This window comes from Penicillium lagena, assembly GCF_028827675.1.
Source record: "Penicillium lagena strain IBT 129212 chromosome Unknown utg000008l_segment0_segment0, whole genome shotgun sequence".
NCBI lineage: Eukaryota > Fungi > Ascomycota > Eurotiomycetes > Eurotiales > Aspergillaceae > Penicillium > Penicillium lagena.
In genome coordinates this window covers 1,368,078-1,387,826 of record NW_026623229.1, presented here as the reverse complement: position 1 = coordinate 1,387,826, position 19,749 = coordinate 1,368,078, and the positions used below count along the sequence as shown (strand labels likewise).

At 55.2% G+C, this 19,749-nt stretch overlaps 9 protein-coding genes across 9 annotated transcripts; 5 read left to right on the top strand and 4 right to left on the bottom strand.

Annotated features, from left to right (window-relative positions):
* Positions 1-195: 195 nt before the first annotated feature.
* On the top strand, positions 196-438 carry N7510_011145 (uncharacterized protein; the record flags this gene model as incomplete). The annotated part of the gene is made up of 1 exon (XM_056983070.1): positions 196-438. The coding sequence occupies one exon, from the start codon at positions 196-198 to the stop codon at positions 436-438; it is 243 nt and encodes an 80-aa protein (XP_056828564.1).
* A 1,022-nt stretch (positions 439-1,460) lies between these two features.
* On the top strand, positions 1,461-3,192 carry rpt3 (proteasome regulatory particle base subunit RPT3; the record flags this gene model as incomplete). Its single annotated transcript, XM_056983069.1, has 5 exons — positions 1,461-1,807; positions 1,964-2,062; positions 2,113-2,399; positions 2,452-3,115; positions 3,174-3,192. 5 exons carry the CDS (start codon positions 1,461-1,463, stop codon positions 3,190-3,192), a joined length of 1,416 nt encoding a protein of 471 aa, XP_056828563.1.
* Positions 3,193-3,670: 478 nt separating this feature from the next.
* Positions 3,671-5,029, top strand: N7510_011143 (pepsin-like aspartic protease; the record flags this gene model as incomplete). The annotated part of the gene is made up of 4 exons (XM_056983068.1): positions 3,671-3,772; positions 3,826-3,976; positions 4,030-4,684; positions 4,741-5,029. The coding sequence occupies 4 exons, from the start codon at positions 3,671-3,673 to the stop codon at positions 5,027-5,029; spliced, it is 1,197 nt and encodes a 398-aa protein (XP_056828562.1).
* A 907-nt stretch (positions 5,030-5,936) lies between these two features.
* On the top strand, positions 5,937-8,530 carry fcpA (protein-serine/threonine phosphatase; the record flags this gene model as incomplete). Its single annotated transcript, XM_056983067.1, has 3 exons — positions 5,937-6,184; positions 6,251-6,337; positions 6,391-8,530. 3 exons carry the CDS (start codon positions 5,937-5,939, stop codon positions 8,528-8,530), a joined length of 2,475 nt encoding a protein of 824 aa, XP_056828561.1.
* A 688-nt stretch (positions 8,531-9,218) lies between these two features.
* N7510_011141 (uncharacterized protein) lies at positions 9,219-9,876 on the bottom strand (the record flags this gene model as incomplete). The annotated part of the gene is made up of 3 exons (XM_056983066.1): positions 9,219-9,325; positions 9,382-9,656; positions 9,719-9,876. 3 exons carry the CDS (start codon positions 9,874-9,876, stop codon positions 9,219-9,221), a joined length of 540 nt encoding a protein of 179 aa, XP_056828560.1.
* A 506-nt stretch (positions 9,877-10,382) lies between these two features.
* On the bottom strand, positions 10,383-11,475 carry N7510_011140 (arginase; the record flags this gene model as incomplete). Its single annotated transcript, XM_056983065.1, has 3 exons — positions 10,383-10,686; positions 10,747-11,330; positions 11,389-11,475. The coding sequence occupies 3 exons, from the start codon at positions 11,473-11,475 to the stop codon at positions 10,383-10,385; spliced, it is 975 nt and encodes a 324-aa protein (XP_056828559.1).
* A 560-nt stretch (positions 11,476-12,035) lies between these two features.
* N7510_011139 (glutamyl-tRNA(Gln) amidotransferase subunit PET112) lies at positions 12,036-13,892 on the bottom strand (the record flags this gene model as incomplete). The annotated part of the gene is made up of 3 exons (XM_056983064.1): positions 12,036-13,096; positions 13,120-13,281; positions 13,331-13,892. 3 exons carry the CDS (start codon positions 13,890-13,892, stop codon positions 12,036-12,038), a joined length of 1,785 nt encoding a protein of 594 aa, XP_056828558.1.
* A 908-nt stretch (positions 13,893-14,800) lies between these two features.
* N7510_011138 (uncharacterized protein) lies at positions 14,801-16,302 on the top strand (the record flags this gene model as incomplete). Its single annotated transcript, XM_056983063.1, has 3 exons — positions 14,801-15,752; positions 15,812-16,196; positions 16,260-16,302. The coding sequence occupies 3 exons, from the start codon at positions 14,801-14,803 to the stop codon at positions 16,300-16,302; spliced, it is 1,380 nt and encodes a 459-aa protein (XP_056828557.1).
* Positions 16,303-16,916: 614 nt separating this feature from the next.
* N7510_011137 (uncharacterized protein) lies at positions 16,917-19,484 on the bottom strand (the record flags this gene model as incomplete). Its single annotated transcript, XM_056983062.1, has 2 exons — positions 16,917-19,218; positions 19,270-19,484. The coding sequence occupies 2 exons, from the start codon at positions 19,482-19,484 to the stop codon at positions 16,917-16,919; spliced, it is 2,517 nt and encodes an 838-aa protein (XP_056828556.1).
* Between the last annotated feature and the right edge of the window lie 265 nt (positions 19,485-19,749).

Sequence of the window (19,749 nt, the reverse complement as noted above, 5' to 3'; positions counted from 1 at the left end):
CCGCCATTCCCGGGTGGCCAGCCAGCAGGTGCGTGGGCACACGGTAGGGAAGGGGGATAATGGGGAGTGTGGGGGAAAAGGTAAACGCAAGGGCCCAAGCAAATCAGCGCACCGGAATAATAGGACTTACGACTGGGCAGACAAGAGCCGTCACTTTTGGCATCGGGGGTGAAAGGGAGAGTGGAGTGGGAAAGAATGGGCAAAATTCAGTCTGTGCTAGGGTCGTACCGCGGTATTGGTATGGTAATGGCCAACCCGGTTGTCAAGGAGGAGGAGGCAGGAGGCGTGGCCATCCGAATGATTGCTATTACGGTTAGTTGCGACTATGGTCAATACGCATTTATTCGGTTGGTTGATGGGGTCGGGGAGGGCATTTGGTCCTGGTTTCTGCGCTCATCGCGGCTGTCATCCGTGGCCGACACCTGTCATGGCCCGTAAAGTTGGACTGCCCGGGGAAAAAATAGGAAAACAACCCTCAACACTGGCACAGGCTGTTCGGAAATGCATGATAACATACCCTCACAGCCAGTACCACACCCCGGATGCCGGCGAAGATCCATTCCAACGGTCTCTGCCGAGTCCGGCTAGTGCGGCGTGTTATACTCAAACACCCGCCACCACCGCCCAGGGATGGCCAGGACAGTCAACCGCGGTGGGAGTCAACGTTATGGCGGGGAAGGTAAAAAGCCAGGGGAACAGGAATTTCCCCGTGCAGAGAATTTTCAGGACCTCCGCCGGTGACAGACAGGTGGGCATCCTTATATAAAGCCTAGACTAGCGCCTGATAACCATGTGTCTATGCGCGCCCAATAATCCTCCCACCGCAGTCACGGCCCATCAAAGCTCAGATCACGATCCAGTCAACCGGCCCAGGGTTCCCCCCTGCCACCCGGGCAAAGATCCGACTCGATCCGCATGGCTATCATCGTCTGTGCCTGTCCCACCGGGGGGGCTGCTCCACCCTCGTTTCCGTCCGTGACCGGAACCATGGCCTCGTTTAGGTGTAGCACAGGAGTATGCGACCGTCTCCATTATGTAGAGGTGTTGGTGCATGGTTATCCAGTGGCTGGTGTTGCTCGGAGTCTGTACGGCCAGCATCTGGTTGTCGGTGTGCATCCCAAAATATATAATCGAGGATCAGTCGGGTTATGGGCCGGGGAGCGATCAAATCCTCTGTTTGAAAGGAACCCTGGTTTTTCGTTGAGCGTTTGCTACAAATCAACAACAATAATATTATTCGAGGATATAATTATTCAAATTGCTATCAGAGCGCGGCTTTGTGATTGTTGTTATTTTCCTCTCTTCTACCGTGTGCGGCGGTCACAACGCCATAGCGTAGAATGAAACCCGATAATACAGGTTCTAGTAGACCATGGCCCTACTAAACTCTCGAATGATTCTGGCAGAACTTCTAAATCAAAACCGGAAACCTTGATCCTGTTCCTACTACCGACTCTCCGATGAGATGGAAGAACGATCACGTGACCGACCAAGCTCCCGGATCATCGAAAGCTCCAGAGCCACAGACGCTCCGACACGCATCACCTTCACCATCACCACATCCTTCTCGATCCACTCTCGGAACTGCAACCACCTCGCCCGCTCCAACCTTCTCACGCACCCATTTTCATTGCCTGTCCCCCGACTCCACCATGGGAGACGTTGCCGTGGAGAGCCCGGCGAACGTCACGCCTCTGCCCAGGCCCGGTGCCCTGGATACCCTCTCGAACATAGAATCGCTCGAGGGCACAGAGGCGGATGCCAATGACGAATATGCCACGCTCAAGAGGCTACAGAGACACCTGGAGTATGCTTTCGCAGACCCTGGAGCCAAAGTGGCCAGTGCTGATGGAGATTGAACAGGTACATCCAACTGCAGGAGGAATATATCAAAGATGAGCAGAGGCATGCACCATACTCCTCGACCGTTCTATGACAATGCTAACCGGTCTCTCGCGTACAGAAGCTTGAAGAGGGAGCTCGTTCGGGCACAAGAGGAGATCAAGCGGATACAGAGTGTGCCTTTGGTCATCGGACAGTTCATGGAAGCCATCGATCAGAAGTAGGCATCTTGACATCAAAACCACAACTAAACGCTAACGCGTCTTCTAGCACTGGCATTGTCCAGAGTTCGACCGGCTCTAATTACGTCGTCCGCATCCTGTCCACGCTCGACCGCGAGAAGCTGAAGCCTTCATCCTCCGTCGCCCTCCACCGCCACTCGAACGCGCTGGTTGACATCCTTCCCCCGGAGGCCGACTCCTCAATTGCCATGCTGGGCGAGAGCGAGAAGCCGGATGTGACGTACGCCGATGTTGGTGGGTTGGACATGCAGAAGCAGGAGATTCGGGAGGCTGTCGAGCTGCCTTTGACGCATTTCGACCTCTACAGACAGATTGGTGGGTTGAAGCTACTATCCTCCGCGTGTAATATTGGGCTAACGCGATGTAGGTATTGACCCGCCTCGCGGTGTCCTGCTGTACGGACCCCCTGGTACGGGTAAGACCATGCTGGTCAAGGCCGTGGCCAACAGCACGACTGCCAGCTTCATCCGTGTCAACGGCTCGGAGTTTGTCCAAAAATATCTGGGAGAAGGACCTCGGATGGTCCGCGATGTGTTCCGGATGGCGCGTGAGAACTCGCCGGCAATTATCTTCATCGACGAGATCGATGCGATCGCGACCAAGCGTTTTGATGCGCAGACCGGTGCGGATCGTGAAGTGCAGCGTATCCTGCTGGAGCTGCTGAACCAGATGGACGGTTTCGAACAGACCAGCAATGTCAAGGTCATCATGGCCACCAACCGAGCCGACACGCTGGACCCGGCGCTGCTGCGTCCCGGTCGTCTGGACCGAAAGATCGAGTTCCCGTCGCTGCGCGACCGCCGCGAGCGCCGCCTGATCTTCACGACCATCGCATCCAAGATGTCGCTGTCCCCCGAGGTGGACCTGGACTCGCTGATTGTGCGCAACGAGCCCTTGTCCGGTGCGGTGATTGCGGCGATCATGCAGGAGGCTGGGCTGCGGGCCGTGCGGAAGAATCGCTACAACATCATCCAGTCCGACCTGGAGGACGCGTATCAGGCCCAGGTGAAGAGCGGACAGGACGACGAGCGGTATGTGTTTTTCTGCACTATTGATGTTTTGTGATGCTAACCTCTCTCTCTCCTACAGGATGGACTTCTACCGGTAGATTGATCGTGGATGTGACACCATGTTTTGCCCGTGTTATTTATTGGTTGTCAGCTGCTGCCAGGTACCGGAAGGGGCGCATCCGGCCACGCAACCGGATCCCAGCGCCTGCATCATCACCAGGAGGCAGACACGACGATAATTTATTCCATACAATCTGTGTACTATGTATTCTCGCCGCCTCCATCGTCCCTCACTAGGTCCCTCGTAACCCCGATCCTGTCCGTGTGTCGCAATCCCGGCAGCCTAGTTGCTTGATCCAGACCATCCGCTGAGTCAGCCGTCGCTGGTTGCGTCATGAGTAACCCCGGCGCCGATCCCCCCAGTCACCCGATCGACCGCTGTTGACTGTCTCTCTCCTTCCTCTTCCATCCATCTCTCCTCCCCCATCTCGTATCTCTCATCACCCACTCCATCTCAGTCCGTCGTTCGCTAGATTGTCTTCGCTTGTTTCATTCTCTCCCCTGTCTGGACCCATCATGAAGTCCCTCGCCCTGCTTACGGCCTCGGCCTTGCTGGGCAGTGCTGCCGCCGAGGTGCACAAGCTGAAGATCAACAAGGTCCCTCTCGAGGAGCAGCTGGTAGGTCCACCACTCTTGATCATCGAGTCCGTCTCAATCTGATGGGATGGCAGAAAACACACAGCTTTGATGACCAGGTCCGCGCCCTGGGTCAGAAGTACATGGGCTACCGCCCCCAGTCTCAGGACAACATCTTCCAGGATACCTCTCTGAAGGGTTCCGCGGGCCACGATGTGCTGGTGGACAACTTCATGAACGCCCAGTGTATGAGATTCCCCCTGTGGATCTTTCCGAACTCACACTGACCCTTCTCCCAGACTTCTCCGAGATCTCTCTCGGGACTCCTCCCCAGACCTTCAAGGTCGTTCTCGACACTGGCAGCTCGAACCTGTGGGTTCCATCTTCCGAGTGCAACTCGATCGCCTGCTTCCTCCACACTAAGTATGACTCGTCCTCGTCGAGCACCTACAAGAAGAACGGCACCGAGTTTGAGATCCGTTATGGATCCGGTAGCCTGAGCGGCTTTGTCTCTCAGGACACGCTGCAGATCGGTGACCTGAAGGTCAAGAAGCAGGACTTTGCCGAGGCTACCAACGAACCCGGATTGGCCTTTGCTTTCGGTCGGTTCGACGGCATCTTGGGTCTGGGCTACGACACCATCTCCGTCAACAAGATGGTGCCTCCCTTCTACAACATGCTCAACCAGGATCTTCTGGATGAGCCCGTATTTGCGTTCTACCTGGGTGACACCAACAAGGAGGGCGACAACTCTGAGGCCACCTTCGGTGGTCTGGACAAGAGCCACTACACGGGCGAGTTGACCAAGATTCCCCTGCGCCGCAAGGCCTACTGGGAGGTGGAATTCAACGCCATCAGCTTCGGCGACAACACCGCCGAGCTGGAGAACACCGGTATTATCCTGGATACCGGCACGTCGCTCATTGCTCTGCCTTCGACTCTTGCCGAGCTTCTGTAAGTCCCTTGTATCTGCTGCTGAGATCCCCTCCCTGCTAACCACCCCAAAACAGGAACAAGGAGATTGGTGCCAAGAAGTCCTTCACTGGCCAGTACACCGTCGAATGCGAGAAGCGTGACTCGCTGCCCGACCTCACCTTCACCCTCAGCGGCCACAACTTCACCATTGGCCCGTACGACTACATCATGGAGGTCCAGGGCTCCTGCATCAGCAGCTTCATGGGCATGGACTTCCCCGAGCCCGTCGGCCCTCTGGCAATTCTGGGTGACTCCTTCCTGCGCCAGTGGTACAGCGTCTACGACGTGGGCAACAACGCTGTCGGTCTGGCCAAGGCCAAGTAAAGTGTTTTCTTATAACACGTGCGTTGAAGTCCGTCAGTGATCTGCGCCGGGAGGATGTTTCGTATATACGCGTGGCTTTTGCCTGCTGGTCTTGCGCCGGGGGCTGTGAGTATCTCAATAGTGGCACTGTCTTGAGTTTGTGTTTCTCTTGCCCGTCGTTTTTATCCATTGATACCGCGAATGCAGCCTCTCCCAGGGGCTTGGACCTATTTCGAATTTTCGTTCATTTGCCAGACTTGCTGAATTTATTACCCTGCTTGTATGAAGGATCTTCAAAGTGTAGTTGATTATGTAGTTGCCGTAGATGTGGAGTGAGTGGCTCACTCAAGCAGCCACCGGGTTGACATAAGCTGCACCTCTCGTTTCTCTCCTCGCCCCGCACGACGTTCCTCACTACGTACTTGAGCTCGCCTTTTCCCTCGGTTCATCCTGGCATCCCCCTTTTCTTTTCATACCATTTCCATTCGGTCACTTCGTGCGCCTGGTGCGTGTTTTGTTTCTGATCTACGCGCCAGGTTGTGCTAGGCGCACGCTTCCGTCTACTCGATCCGCGTTCCGTGGCGAATTGCCCCGACCCAACGTCAACCGTACCTTGCGCCCAGCACACCATCTCTTCTTCAACCCCCATCATTCCCCTCGAATTGATCCCCAAACAATCCCAACCACCCCTCTACATCACGTTACCCTCATTTCGCACCCGTACACGCGTCGCGTGTTGGTAATGGCTCCCAGTTGAAAAAAATCACTCGCACGCGACTCCCCCCACAACACGACGACCACGTCCGCGTCCGACGTGATCTCGCAAGCACGCGCGTTTGAAAGAAGAGGCGCGGAGGAGATAAAAGCATTGAGCTGAGGAACTCCGTCATCACCATCGCCTGGGTGTGGGCGAAGTAGGAGCCCGACCATGCTTCTCCGTCTGCCGCCCAGCCTCCACTACCCGATCACCGTGACGTCGCTGCTCAAGAAGCCCGGCGACGCGGTGGAACGGGACGAGGCTTTGTTCTGGTATGTTTACGAGACCACTGTCTCGGAGGGTGATGGGCTGGGGAATAGAGTCGAGGTGGAGCGCAGGTTCCCGACTCGTTTTGAGTCCACTGTCGATGGGGAGATTGTGCAGTGGAAGATTGCCAAGGGGGATATCATTGACGACCCGTGAGTTTGACCTTTTCCTTTGGGGGTGGCTGACGTTCTTTTTTCTGATTACGGGATGCGTTCTAGGGTCGACATTGTCGAAATCGATGAGCCATGTGCGCACGAGATTCAGTTTGGTGGAATGTGTGCGGAGTGTGGGAAAGATATGACCGAGTATGTATACACCAGTAAGTTTCATTATGACTTGCTTACTGACTATGGGGTAGATACAACTACAACACGGAGATCCTCGGAACCGAGCGCGCCACAATTAAGATGGTTCACGACAACACCGCTCTGACAGTCAGTAAGAATGAGGCGGCACGTGTTGAAGAGGATGCGAAACGTCGCCTGCTGGAATCACGCCGCCTCTCGCTGGTAGTGGATCTTGATCAGACGATTATCCATGCGACGGTGGATCCGACAGTCAAAGAATGGAAGGAGGACAAGGACAACCCGAACCATCAAGCGCTTCGTGACGTGCATGAGTTCCAGTTAATTGACGACGGACCGGGCATGCGGGGGTGCTGGTATTACATCAAGCTGCGCCCCGGCCTAGAGGAGTTTCTGGAGAAAGTTGCCCAGCTATTCGAGCTGCACATCTACACCATGGGCACCCGGGCTTACGCTCAGCAAATCGCCAACATCATCGACCCCACCCGCAAGCTCTTTGGAGATCGCATCCTCAGCCGTGACGAGAGCGGAAGCTTGACGGCCAAGAACCTGCAGCGACTATTTCCCGTCGACACGAAGATGGTTGTCATTATCGACGACCGCGGCGATGTATGGCGATGGAACCCCAATTTGATCAAGGTCTCACCCTATGATTTCTTCGTGGGCATCGGTGATATCAACTCCAGCTTCCTACCCCAAAAGCAAGATATTGGCGAGACGAATAAAGTTCCCGTGAAAGCCATCAAGGAGAAACCGTCTACCGAGCACCATGTCAACGGTGCAACCGCGAAGTCAGAAGCCGGAACCGAAGTTTCGGCGTTGGAGCAGTTGGTGAGCATGGGAGGAGGGGACAACCCAATGCTGCTGAAGGAGCAGACACATGCACAGGAAGAGACAATATTGCACCAGGTAGAGGACCGACCACTACTTCAAAAGCAGAAAGAGCTGGAGGCGGAGGACGATGCATCCGCTGAGAGCAGCGAGGACAGTGTCGATGAGTCGCAGGAACCTATCAAGCCTCGCCACCACCTGCTGGAAGACCACGATCGCGAGCTTTATCAGCTGCAGGACCGACTGGAGCAAGTTCATACCAGCTTCTTTGAGGAGTACGACAAGAAGCGCAGTCGTGCACTTGGAGGCCGAGTGGCAGAATTGAAGGGCGAGAAAGCCGCGTCCAAGGGGAAAGGCGTTGATCTAAAGCTCGTCCCTGACGTCAAGGAGATCATGCCGCTGATCAAACGACGAGTTCTCGGAGGTGTGGTTCTGGTGTTTTCGGGCGTCCTCCCTCTCGGCACGGACACCCAAAACGCTGACATCTCGCTCTGGGCGAAGAGCTTTGGCGCCGTCATCGCACCCAAAATCAACACGCGCACCACCCACCTAGTGGCTGGCCGCAACCGCACCGCCAAAGTCCGCGAAGCCACGCGGTATCCGAATGTCAAGATCGTTACCACGCAGTGGCTGGTCGACTGCCTGGCGCAATGGAGTCACCTCGACGAGGAGCCCTACCTGCTCCCTGTCCACCCGGATGACCGCGGCGAACCTTTCTCCCCCGGCTCACGCGAACTCGCCGAGAGCTCATGGCTATCGTCCGAAGACGAAGCATCAGGATCCCTCTGGGCAGAAGACGAAGAAGGCGGCGAGGAGCTGTTCGGCTCCTCGGGTCTCGAGACATCGCCTATCGGCTACGATGCCGACGAGCAAGCCGCCGTACACGATGAGCTAAAGGAGTTCCTCGGCAGCGACGACGAGAGCGAAAGCGACAGCGAAGCATCCTTCTTGGCCGATGAAAACGCGGGGAGTGGCAAGAAACGCAAACGCGACGAGGGTGCCCCCATCGGTGAAAATGATGAGGAGTCCGTGGAAGATGATGACGACGAGTCCGATATCGCGGGCTCGCGGCTGTCGCAGCGCATCAAACGTTCCTATGAGCGCAGCACGGGTCTTCGAGAAGTAGCTACGGCAAATAGTTCAGGTACTGACGAGACGGCATCGGAGCGTGCGCTACCGTCTGGTCCAGATGGGGAGGACCCCGATGCTTCGGCGGCGGGCGCGCGTCGCGGTCTGGAGGTGAGCTATCCCGAAGACCCGGCTGATGACGATGATGAAATGGAGCGCGAGATGCTTGCTGCGTTTGAGGATGGGGATTACGATCCCAAGGCGGAGGAGGATATAGCTGCGGAGAATGGGTAGTCGAGTGCGTGCCTTCGCTTTGGGCTGCTAGGCTTCCATTCCTCTATCCTTTGTTTGTCCCTGCCATCCGCCATCCTTATCAAGATGCCCTTTCCCTGCTCTCTCTGTGTCGACTCTCTTCTTTTCTGTCTGTCTTCTCTCCTCCAACTGTCTGCAGTTGCAATGCGCCATGGCATAGCGACGGCGTTCATCAGTGTCTTTTCTTGCCCCCCATTTGCTTGTCTTTTTTCTTTCGATTTCCTTAGATGGATAGATGAGTGGGTGGGTGGATCTCCAAGAGTTGTTTGGTGACCATCTACCCACCCTGGCTATCTTCCGGGGGTTTTTGTATCCTGTTCGAGAAGCGTTTTTGCTGTAGGTACATGTGACAATTACAAAGAGTATGAATACCTGTGGAAAGAGTATCGATATGTAACAGGGCCTTTTACGGGGTCATTCTCACCTGCATTCGTCAATGTTTTTGCGTGCATTCAAAATAAAGCACAAATCTAAAGATGGAGAGATACAAGGTGACGTTTCAGGACAACGCTTAGGGTAAATTCCATTCAACCAGAAACAAAATTCGATGCTATTCACAGTAAACGCCAACATGCTCATGCAAAGTGGTATCAAAAGGTAAGTCAGTGTCAAGAACAGAAAGTCAGGAATGGAAAATAAAGATGAACATCGAAGGTAGGCGTAGGGAAGATCAATCAACCATAAAATCGCGATGCACCTGCCACGACATGACCATCATCCAGAAGTAGAAGACGGTATTGACGAGCTCGAATGCAAACGCCGTTTTCCAGCAATTACCTATAGAAACAGTCAGCAAGTAGCTCGGATCACCTGAAGGGAAGGAAATGGCATACAGATGGTACTCTGCGTCAACCAAGCCAGCGTATCAATAGTATTCCCCCTCGCCACATTTTCCACGACGTAGATCTGGCAATTATCATTCACATTGCCCGTAACACCATACAGGAGCAACGAGGTTTCAATCAGACCCGTCAGCCACAGGACGAAGAGGATGAAGCTGCCGATGATGACGATCCCCGGTAAGAGGAAGCCGCGCAAGATAAGGAGGACGACTAGGAGGACGAAGAAGACACCCAGGGCGCTGGCTACTACCATGTATGGGAAGAGCCTGTTTCAAGCATTAGGATGTTTATTGCCAGGCATAGGCGCGAGAGTGTGTGTAAGACTGACCAAGGTGTTCCGAGATCCATCTGCGATTGTACAGCCATGAACCACGCAAAGATCCCCAGGCATGTCGCGGACCCGGAGAGCACGACCATGATCAAGAGATGGAACTGGATCTCCGGCCAGCGGTAGTGGCGGCGCGTTTCGCGGCGGATTACCGCCATGGTGGGCGAGGACGAGGGCAAGTATGATCAGAGACGGATGTCGGTTGCGGTGGTGGACTCGGCGCTGGATTTCTCAAGTCTGTCTGGGACACTGTCGGTGGTGATATATTGTCTTCTGGACAGGGAATGAAATGCGCGCGCGGGACTGCTGATATGTGGTGTGGTGTGGTGTCTTGTATGCCCGACGCGAATACTCTGACGCCTTGCGTCTGTTTCGTTGGATGTTTGTTTATCGCGGGGCTGCAGCCGGGGAGTTATGGGCCCAATGCGTTGCGCGACCCCGGGGGTCAAAGGCCGGCGATTGGAGGGAGGCGCGAGATATTTAATGATTCGAGAAGGAAGAGGAATCAGATCCAGTGGCGCGAATGTCTGTGGTCGGAAGAAAAGAGAAGAAGAACTAATAATGAAGGAGGCCGGGAAGGGGATCAATCCCCACATGATTGTTTACTCTATTTATTCTCAGACAACCCACCAACTAACACCCACCCCTTACACTTCCACCCACTCTACAACAGCGTATCCCCCAGCGCACTCCGAACCAGCGAGCATCCCGCCCGAATCGTCTCACTCGCTCCGCCCGCCTCCAGGCTGGGGTTGACCTCGACCAAATCCATAGCCACCAGGTTGCCCGTCTCATGCACGCACTCACAGATAAAGTCGCCCTCGCGCAGCGTCAGGCCGCCGCGCACCGGCGTGCCCGTGCTAGGCGCCCACTGCGGGTCCAGGGCGTCGACGTCAAAGGATAGGTGGATGGGCGTGTCGTTGCCGATGTGCGCGAGCGCCATCTCCACGACCTTGCCGATGCCGTGGCTGACCGACGAAAATTAGTATTGCAGTTCCAGAGAAAGAAAGTGAATAAACGCTTCTCACCGGTCGATGTCGTGCATGCTAAACGCCTTGATCCCATTCTCGCGCAGGATCTTCTTCTCGCCGCGGTCGACATCGCGCAGCCCGATATACACCAGCTTGCGTGTGCTCACGGCATGCTCATCCTGCAGCCAGCCGAAGATATCCTTCTTCTCCTCCCTCGCCAGCCTGGTCAGAAACGCCATGGGCATCCCGTGGATATTGCCACTGTCGCTCGTCTCAGGCAGATTGATATCAGCGTGCGCGTCGACCCAGATAACCGCCATCTCGCGGCCCAGCCGCTCGCGGATCGCCTTGGCCGTGCCGGAGATGGTGCCGATGGCGATGGAGTGGTCGCCGCCCAGGGTGAGCACGAACTTGCCCTCCCGCGCGTGGCTGTATACCTGCTTGCTCAGCTGCTCGGTCACCGCGCTGACCGCGCGCGGCTTCTTCATGCCCCGGTGGTCTGGGTCTGCGGCCGGGATGGAGTCTTCGTAGTAGTGGATCTTGTCGTCGTGGTGGATGTCGTAGTCGAGGTCCTCGCGGAGCTGAGTGAGGAGCCCGGCCTCGATGAGGGCCATTGGTGCCGCTTCGACGCCTTTCTTGCACTTTGACCTCATCGTTAGCGACATGGTTGCTGCTACAGGGTCTCGAGGATATACATACCTGTCCGCCATCGAACCCGACGGCCACCACGCCGAGGCTGTTCGGGTGGGAGAGGAATCTCGAGGCGATCGTAGGCGGGAGCGTCATTGTGCAGCTCTGTAAATTAATCGTGAAGAGGGAGGGAGATTTTAAAAGATAAGATCGATCTAGATCAGAGTAAAAAAGTGGGACCGAGGGGGGCAACGTGAGAGAAAGAGACAGTAGTAGTCAAGTCAGAATGATGTATGAGAAAACCAAGAGAAACAAAAAAGAAGAGAAACAATGCTCCCTTTATGAATACCTCCTTCCCCCCCTTTCCGGCACCAACCGTGTCTCTGCCAGGCCGTGGTGCGCGTTGCAACCCGCGAGTCGCTAAAAACTGCTTTTAGGGATCAGCGACTCCGCCGTGTCTTCCCCTAAGTACAGGTTGAGGAGAGCGGCCCCGTTTAGGCCCGGTCGGTGTCCACCACGAGGGATTTGCATAGGAATTTGCAGGTTTGGTGCATGGATGCCTATCGTCATGACTTTGGGACGATCAATTGAGTTATTTGATTTGACTTGTGTGGTTCGCATGTTGCGGCCGGGAGGGGAGGGTGATACCGGATCTATAAGAGGTACATGGACAAGGGTATCATTATTGAGAATAGAACTACATATATTATACACAGCTACGGTCCCCCCAGAATCAGCTCGCGCAGAATCTCCTCCGCCTTGGGCGCTTCGACCCGGCCCTTCTCGCCGGCGCGCATCATCTGGCCCACGAACCAACCCAGCTTGCCTAGCTGATTCTTCGTGCGGATCTGCTCGACCATCCCGGGATTCAGAGCGATGGCCGCTTTGGCCAGCGCAACGTACTCCTCGCGCGAGAGCGGGCGCAGCAGGAGATTGTCTTCCTCTAGCAGCTGCGGCACGGGGCGCCGGTCCCCGTCGAACACGGCCGCCAGCACCAGTTTGGCCGTGGGTCCTGTGATGCGCTTGCGCTGGAGCTGGTCGACAATGTGGGCTAAGGACTGGGCTGGAACGATCGCCGCATCCCACGCTCGGTCTGTCTTGGTCAACAGCCCGCCCAATTCGTGTAGAACCCAGTTGCCTGCGACGCGGGCGACCTTCTTATCGTCTTGATCGGTCTGGAGAGGGCGGAGGAGATCCACCACATCCTGATAGTACTCAAGTCGCGCGCCGTCATCCAGCTCGATGAGCGGTCTGGCGTCTTCGATGGGCAGGCCGTACTCCGGTCCAACCAGCATGGCCACCAGCGAATCCGGCGATGATGGCAACGCCTGCCGAAGATTAGCGATCAAGTCCTCGCCAATGATCAGTGGCGGGATATCGGGGTCGGGCATGTAGCGATAGTCCACAGCACCCTCTTTGCCGCGCAGCTTGCGGGTCTCGGTGCTACCGATTGTCCACCCGCGCGTCTCGCCTTCCACGACGCCACCGCTCTCCAGCAGGGCGATCTGGCGGTTCTTTTCGGCGATGATCGCATCTTCCACGGCCTTGAAACTGCTGAGATTCTTGATCTCGGTGCGCTGGCCCAAGCCCTTGATCCCGTCATACGCATGCTGTCCCGGGGCATCGTCCCGGCGACGGACCGATACATTGACATCGACACGCAGCCCACCTAGTTCCATTCCTGTCGTCACGGCACCGCATGATTGTAGGATTGATTGGAGTTTCCGGACACAGGCCGCGGCCGTCGCGGGGGAGTGGATCTGGGGCATGGAGATGACTTCGATGAGGGGTGCGACACACGGTTGAAGTCAAGGAGTTGGGTGGAAGGCGGATACTCCTGGGACTTGGCCGTGTCCTGCTCCAGCTGAACCTGCTTGATATCCACTCTCACCCGATCGCCGTCTTCTGGAGCAATGCCATCGTAATCGAAGAGGTCCACGTAGCCGTGTCGGGCAAAGGGTTCTGCGACGGGTCAGTTGTGAGGCAACCCTCATGGGAGAATCTCACCAACCATAGTATTGTGTGATCTGGTACCCTGCCGGCTGGTCCTGGTAGAAGTAGTGCTTCCGGTCGAACCGGCTGACGGGCTGGATCTGGCAGTTGAGAGCAATTGCGGCGCGGAGGGCAGGCAGAAGTGTCGCGGGTTGAAATTCCTGGGGAATGCGTGTCAGAATCAATTCAATTGGGCAGGATTTGGGTATCCGAACCGGCTGACTGCCCGGAAAAGCCAGGTCAAACAACGCGACGTTGGTATTCGGGGTATCGGTGCTGGAGGTCGGCGCCCTGGAGAACAGCTTCGCAGCTGTATCTAGTTGGGCGTGGATCTCCACACCCACTGTCAATTCCCATTCTTGTCTGGAGGCCTCTTCGCTCTCTTTGCGTTGTCTCTTTTGCGCCTTGAGGGCCTTGGCGTCTTGTTTGAGTTGTTTGCGGAGGGGGACACGATCTGGAGAAGTGGAGGTTTGAAGACGGCGGAGGAGGATGAAAGGATGATTATTATCATGAACCGGGGCGATCAGTCGACATTGTGAGCAGAGCGAGCGGACAGCTCCACGGGCCAGAGGACGGAGCATGGGGGGAGTGGCCGACCGCAAGGCACAAAGAAGGTGAGGGAGGAAGTTGGGCAGATCCACGGCGGCGAGATCGGCAGATCCAATCCATCGCCAACCACTCAATGTAGTTCGGTCGACATGCCAATGAATGCCGTCAAGATGAATTGTATCCGATTCGATGATGACAGATGATTGTGGTGATGATGATTGTCAAGTTGACCAACACAGTCTCCAATCATCATCGGCCATCGCGATGCGACTCGTCACAGCGGTGCTGCACTCGGCCCATTCCGGGTGCCTCTAGACCGCCAGATGCCGGACGCAAGGGCGACGCAGTAGTGAGTTGTCCACGGACTGACTAACTCTCGGGTTGACACTCTTTTTCTTCCCGTGGTCTCTCACCCGAGGTTGTACACAACCCGATCAAACAAGGGGGCCCTCCTTGCAACCCCAGAACTCTTTGGTCGCTGATCTGAGGCCATCGGCGCTTCGTCTGCTTCAGCCCAAGCCAGGATCCCCCGCTAGGCGACGAATGACAGCCCCCGTTGCATTCCATTTTTAGGCCTGGCGCAAAAGGGATCTTCCTTTACGGCTGTGGGGGTGACGTGCGGTCCATGGTTCTGTTGCACCCGGGCTGACCCCTCTACAAGGATTATATACATCACGAACTATCCCCTGCTCCCGTTGGTCGTCACTCGGATCGCCCCAAACGACACCCCCTAGATTCCATGAAACACGCCTCCCATCGGTTCGCATGGAATTTCGCCCCTCACTATCGTCGCCGCCCCTTTCTGCAATGTCTGGAGACCCCCATGGGGAGTTATTTATCCTTCATCTCATGTCCTTCCACTGAGACGGGCATGGTCTATGCAATCTAATCAGTGAATCTCGGGTATCGTCACCGACGATTGTCGATCGTCACCATCATCATGCCGTTCCAACAGCGTACCAAGAAGAATCACAATAAGAAAGATGGACGAGTAAGGACGTCCTCCACGGTTTCGACCACACAGGCTGGCCCGGTCGAGGCTAACGAGCAGTCCAAGCCATCACCGAAGGCGTCCGATCCCTCATCCTCAGAGCCAGCAAAGAAAACGCCCAATGTCTTCGAGTTCCTCGAGGATAACGACGAGTCGTCTTCAGAGTCGGAAGAGGAAGGAACGCAAGCCCTCACCAAGATCCAATCTCCCAAACCCCGAACAAGTCCCGTGGCACACGCTTTATTGAAGTCGGGAGGAGGCCATAGTCCACGAAGTTCCTTTGGGTCAAGAAGTTCGAGTGACTCGCGCCAGTCATCGGATACTCCAGCGACTTCGACGTCAGAGAATCAGTTGCAGCTGGCGCGGAAGTCGTCAGCCGCACAATCGAAGTCCCCCCCAGTGAAGGCCAATTCCTCGTCGTCGTCCGGCAAACGTCAATTGGAAATCACTCGACCAGAGAGTTACTACACACAAGACATGCATCGATCACCACTGCCACCTTCTCCGCCCAGCAGCCCGGAAGACAGTCTTCACCGCGATGCGCTCACAAATAGGCGGAGCAGCGCCTCTCAAGTACCATCCGGCTATGGACTTGTAGCGTCGCATCTCACCCAGCCCGCCGCGGAGGAGAAAACGGGCTTTCCGCCGCTGTACCGACGCTTTGAGAACCTGAACCATCGTGTTTTGCTCCATCTGCAGGACGAAATCGCGCAGATGGAAGAAGATCTGCAAGCTCTCGACGAGTACGACGAGCTCCATCGGTCCACCACCGCCGAGGAGGAAGGTACGAAGGTAGTGCCTGCTTCACGGCGGATGGATGTCAAGCACCAGGTGTACTCGTCCCTGCACTATCGACGCATGGACCTAATGTCTACTCTGGTACAGAAGACTGAGCAATACAGTGAGTTTTCTCTCCCATAGGAGGGAGTCTACTTGAAGACAAATCCTGACGAAGTATAGACAACGCGCTCAGCGCATACAGCAAAGTCGCACAAACCCTCCCCCGCGCCTCAGAAAACGATATCCACAGGTACCGCGCCTGGCTGAAAGAACACAACCCCATCGCCGCACCCGAGACCAAGTTCCTGGACCACGACGCCGACCTCGTCTCACTGACCCCGCGCCTGGCCGCTTCCGCCGCCGCGGCACCAGTGTATATGGCCATCATCATCGGCGCCGGCGCGATATTGCTCCCGCTGCTGGCATTCAGCATGATCGCCGAGTTCTCGGGCCGGCTCGTCGTCGTGACTGTCGTGGGAGGCGCGGCGGCTGCGATTGCGGCGAATTACTCGGCTGGAATTGAAACGTTGGTTGATTCGAGGGATGGGTGGCGGTGTGCGACGCTGTATGTTTTTCGTCCTCTTAGTGCGCTTAAAACGAAGGGACGATACTAATCTTTTCTCAATAGGTACTTTGGTTTCATGACTGTCGCAGCCATGTTTATCCCCTAACTCTCTCTATCTTCAAGGCGAGAAGAGAGCCTTGAGATAGAGCAAAAGCAGCAAACAAGACTTGGATGGATGATATGATACCACATGATATGATGGAACAAGCTTAAAGAAAGAGATGGCGTTTGATATAGGGTACGGATGGGAACTGGCATTGATTGGATAAGGCATTGGCGAGGGAACGAGGTGTTTGGGGAGTCCTTTTTTGTTTTGATTTGATTTGAGGTTATCCCGAATACCACTTTGAATTGTTACCGATTAACCATATGCGGGGAGACATAAGATGATGTAGGAATACATTGATATTGAATTGCACCAAAACAAGAAAGGAACCTTCTAAGTTTAGCAGTTTAAAAATTCCTAGTAGTAGACAGATAAACCCCCTTCCGCGCCAATTGCTGTCACCGAAAAGACAAAGAACACCAGATAAAAAAAGCAAGAAGATCCGTAGCAACACAATGTGTGAGAATAGAAGAAGAAAGGCGGGAAATTCGAAATGCAGCACAGAACAAGAAAACACTTCTCTGCGCGTTTGAACTTTCTAAACACGGACTTTTTTTTTCGCTGTCCAAGATCTGCTCTCAGTGAAAGAGTGCTGACAACCAAGAGATAAGAAGTTATGACGGAACAGGTGTGCCGTTCTGTTTGCTGGCAGGAGTGACGCTGCGCTCTGGAGAGATGCTTTGTCCTAAGGGTTGAGGCGTCGACGGGCTTTGCCGGGTTTGTTGAGCTGCCAGCTGTGCCTTGTTACGGTCCATCAACGCAGCTTGCTCGGCGGCGCTGCGAGCGTAGGTGGCGGCGGCAGCAGAATTCGCGTAATTCTGTTGCTGGTATCGTTGCTGTGCTGGGTTGGTGGCACCTGCATTCGCATATGGCGTCCGTGCCTGTGGCGTGTTATATGACGGCTGTTTCTGGCTGTACGACGAGGGTTGTCCAGGGCGCGGCGTGTAGGGCTGTGGAGAGGCTTGAGCGGACGACTGGCCTTGTTGAGCGGGATAAGGAGTGTAACCGTTGGGACCGGAACGCTGGAATTGTGGGACATTGTTCGCCTGGCTGTACTGAGGTGTCATCTGCGAATACTGCTGGAGATATCCTGGGCGCTGGGATGGGGTGTTTGTGCTTGGTGGACGACCTCCGCCGTAGGCCTGGGGTGTGTAGGCACCGGAAGAAGACTGACGCGCGTTTTGGGGCGGTACTTGGAATCCACCTTGCGAAACTCGAGCATTGGAGACGTAAGCACGCTGATTATAGCCGCCATGGGGTCCCTGGAAGCTGCTGGACCGCACGCTGGATGGCGTGGAGGTACGGTTCGCGGCGTTGGCCGCTGAGGCAGCCATCGCCGCAGCTCGTTCCTGTTGCAGGGTGTACTCGTCTTTGTCCATTGTGCCGCTGTAGTTCTGGTTTTCGATCAGAATCGTCTGGCTGATATTCAACTCTGCCAATTGATCGCCGTCCAACTTTGAAACAGCATACGGTGGCAGGTTGCTGATAAGCGCAGCCAGACTGGATTTCAGAGTATCGTAAATGGCCGATTCTGCGGTGGACGGGGAACGCGGAGTGCCAAAGTCTGGCTCGGGCAATTCTTTGGACTCGGTTTCCTGGTCACCATCGGAAGGCAGACTGAGGTTGCGGACTCTCTGATAGGAACTCAATGTATCCAGCAATTCGTTAATATCTCCAAGCATTTCCTCAACGTCTTTGGATTCGGACTCCTCCTTGTTTTCCACATCGGTCTCTCCAACATTCTCAGAAAAGTCATCCGGATTGAAGTTTGCGACCATTTCGTCCAGAGTGCTTTCGTCGAGTTCGCCAATGTTGCCAGGTTGTACCGTAGAGTTTTCCTCATCTTTGACATCTTCCATATATGGGAGTGAAAGAAGTGTGCGCAAGCGTTTGGAACCTCTTTTACTCCACCAAACCATGTCTTTCAGATCGCCCTCGATAACCGCACCGGAGCTGTCGAACGACGGGGCAAATGATGAATAAACCCCTTGTAACAAGGACGAGTCATCATCAGTCCAGAGCGTGAAATCTCCATGGCGTCTCGGACCGATGTCTCCATCACCATGCTTTTCAAGGCGGCTCCAACAAGACGGCGACGAAGTAACGCCACCGTACTGTAGCCATTGCCCAGAGGGTAGTGAGGAGAGACAATAATTGTTGCGTTCGCCCAAGAAGGACCGTGTGTCCAAAATGGCATCAAAGGGATCGACCCAGGTGCCTGACATGCTTCGGTTGCGTCGTCTGCGTGGAGGATCCAATTGAGGCAGTCCTTGACGAGGTGCAAACACATCGCCGAACGTTAATTTCGGCGACTTAGGGGCGGCTTCCACATTGTAGGGAACCACTTTTGTTGCTGTGATACCACTAGGCAAGGCCGTTTCGCGTAGTGCTTCTTGAACCTCGACGAACTTTTCGGCCTCTGAATCAGACGAAAGCAGTGGGACCTTGGTGGATTTTTGAAGACTCGAGAAAAGATGTCGTGGATTCGACGGGTTTCCAAAAAGCGTCAGAGCCTGCTTGTCTTCGCGAGCGCCCATGTTCGATACAGTGGACCACACTGGCGCCTCTGAATCGTCATCAGATGCCTCTGCTTTCACGTCGACCTGGTTGACAAACGACTGCCCGACCAGGGTATTCATGTGCTTTTTGAACGCAGCGATGCGGTTGACCACCTCCGTCAGAGGGGCCCCGTCGGGATTGGTGCCATTTGCTTGGTTTTGGTTGCGCTCAATGACCGCGGCAGATGCCTTGTCGATGTCCGCCAAAAAATCTTGCAGGGTACTATAATGGTTCGAGTTCACCCGTGATTGTATACTAGAGAGTTCTTGCTCATTCGAGGTTTTGGCGCGCTTCGTCCGAGGCTTGCTCGTAGATGCCGCAAAGGGACAGGTAAGTAGTTGAAGTTCGGTGTCATGTCTGTGAATTGTTAGCAACAAAGACGGCAAGACTGTCGAAGAGTAAACTTACTTAAGGAGAAGAACAACGAGGGTTCGTAATGTTTCGTGGAGATCTTGTTTGCCCTGGGGTGCTGGCAAGTCTGATTCCTGAGCCGATTTTTCATCCTGACTCGGACGTTTTCTCTTGCCTGGAGTCGCGACCGCAGCAGAATCGGGAGGAGAGGGATGGTGTTCGCCGTTGGTGGCGGGCACCAAGACTGCGTCTCCGCCTTCGTCGGCGCTCATGGTTGCTGAGTCGCGACGGTGCAAAGACTGCTCTCTTCCACGGAGATTGGAACAATTGAAGGGCGGAGATAGAGATAGGGAGAATGCGACCGAGCGACGACAGACCAAGAAATAATCAGGGTATAAAGCGCCGGTTGGTCGGACGAGAGAGCGGTGGCAGACGGGGGTTCGATGCGAGAGCCAACGCGGGTGAATCGCAGAGGATGGAGGATCGCGAAGAGCGAGGGGATAACAGAGGGTCAATCTGCTACGCCACCGCTGGAAG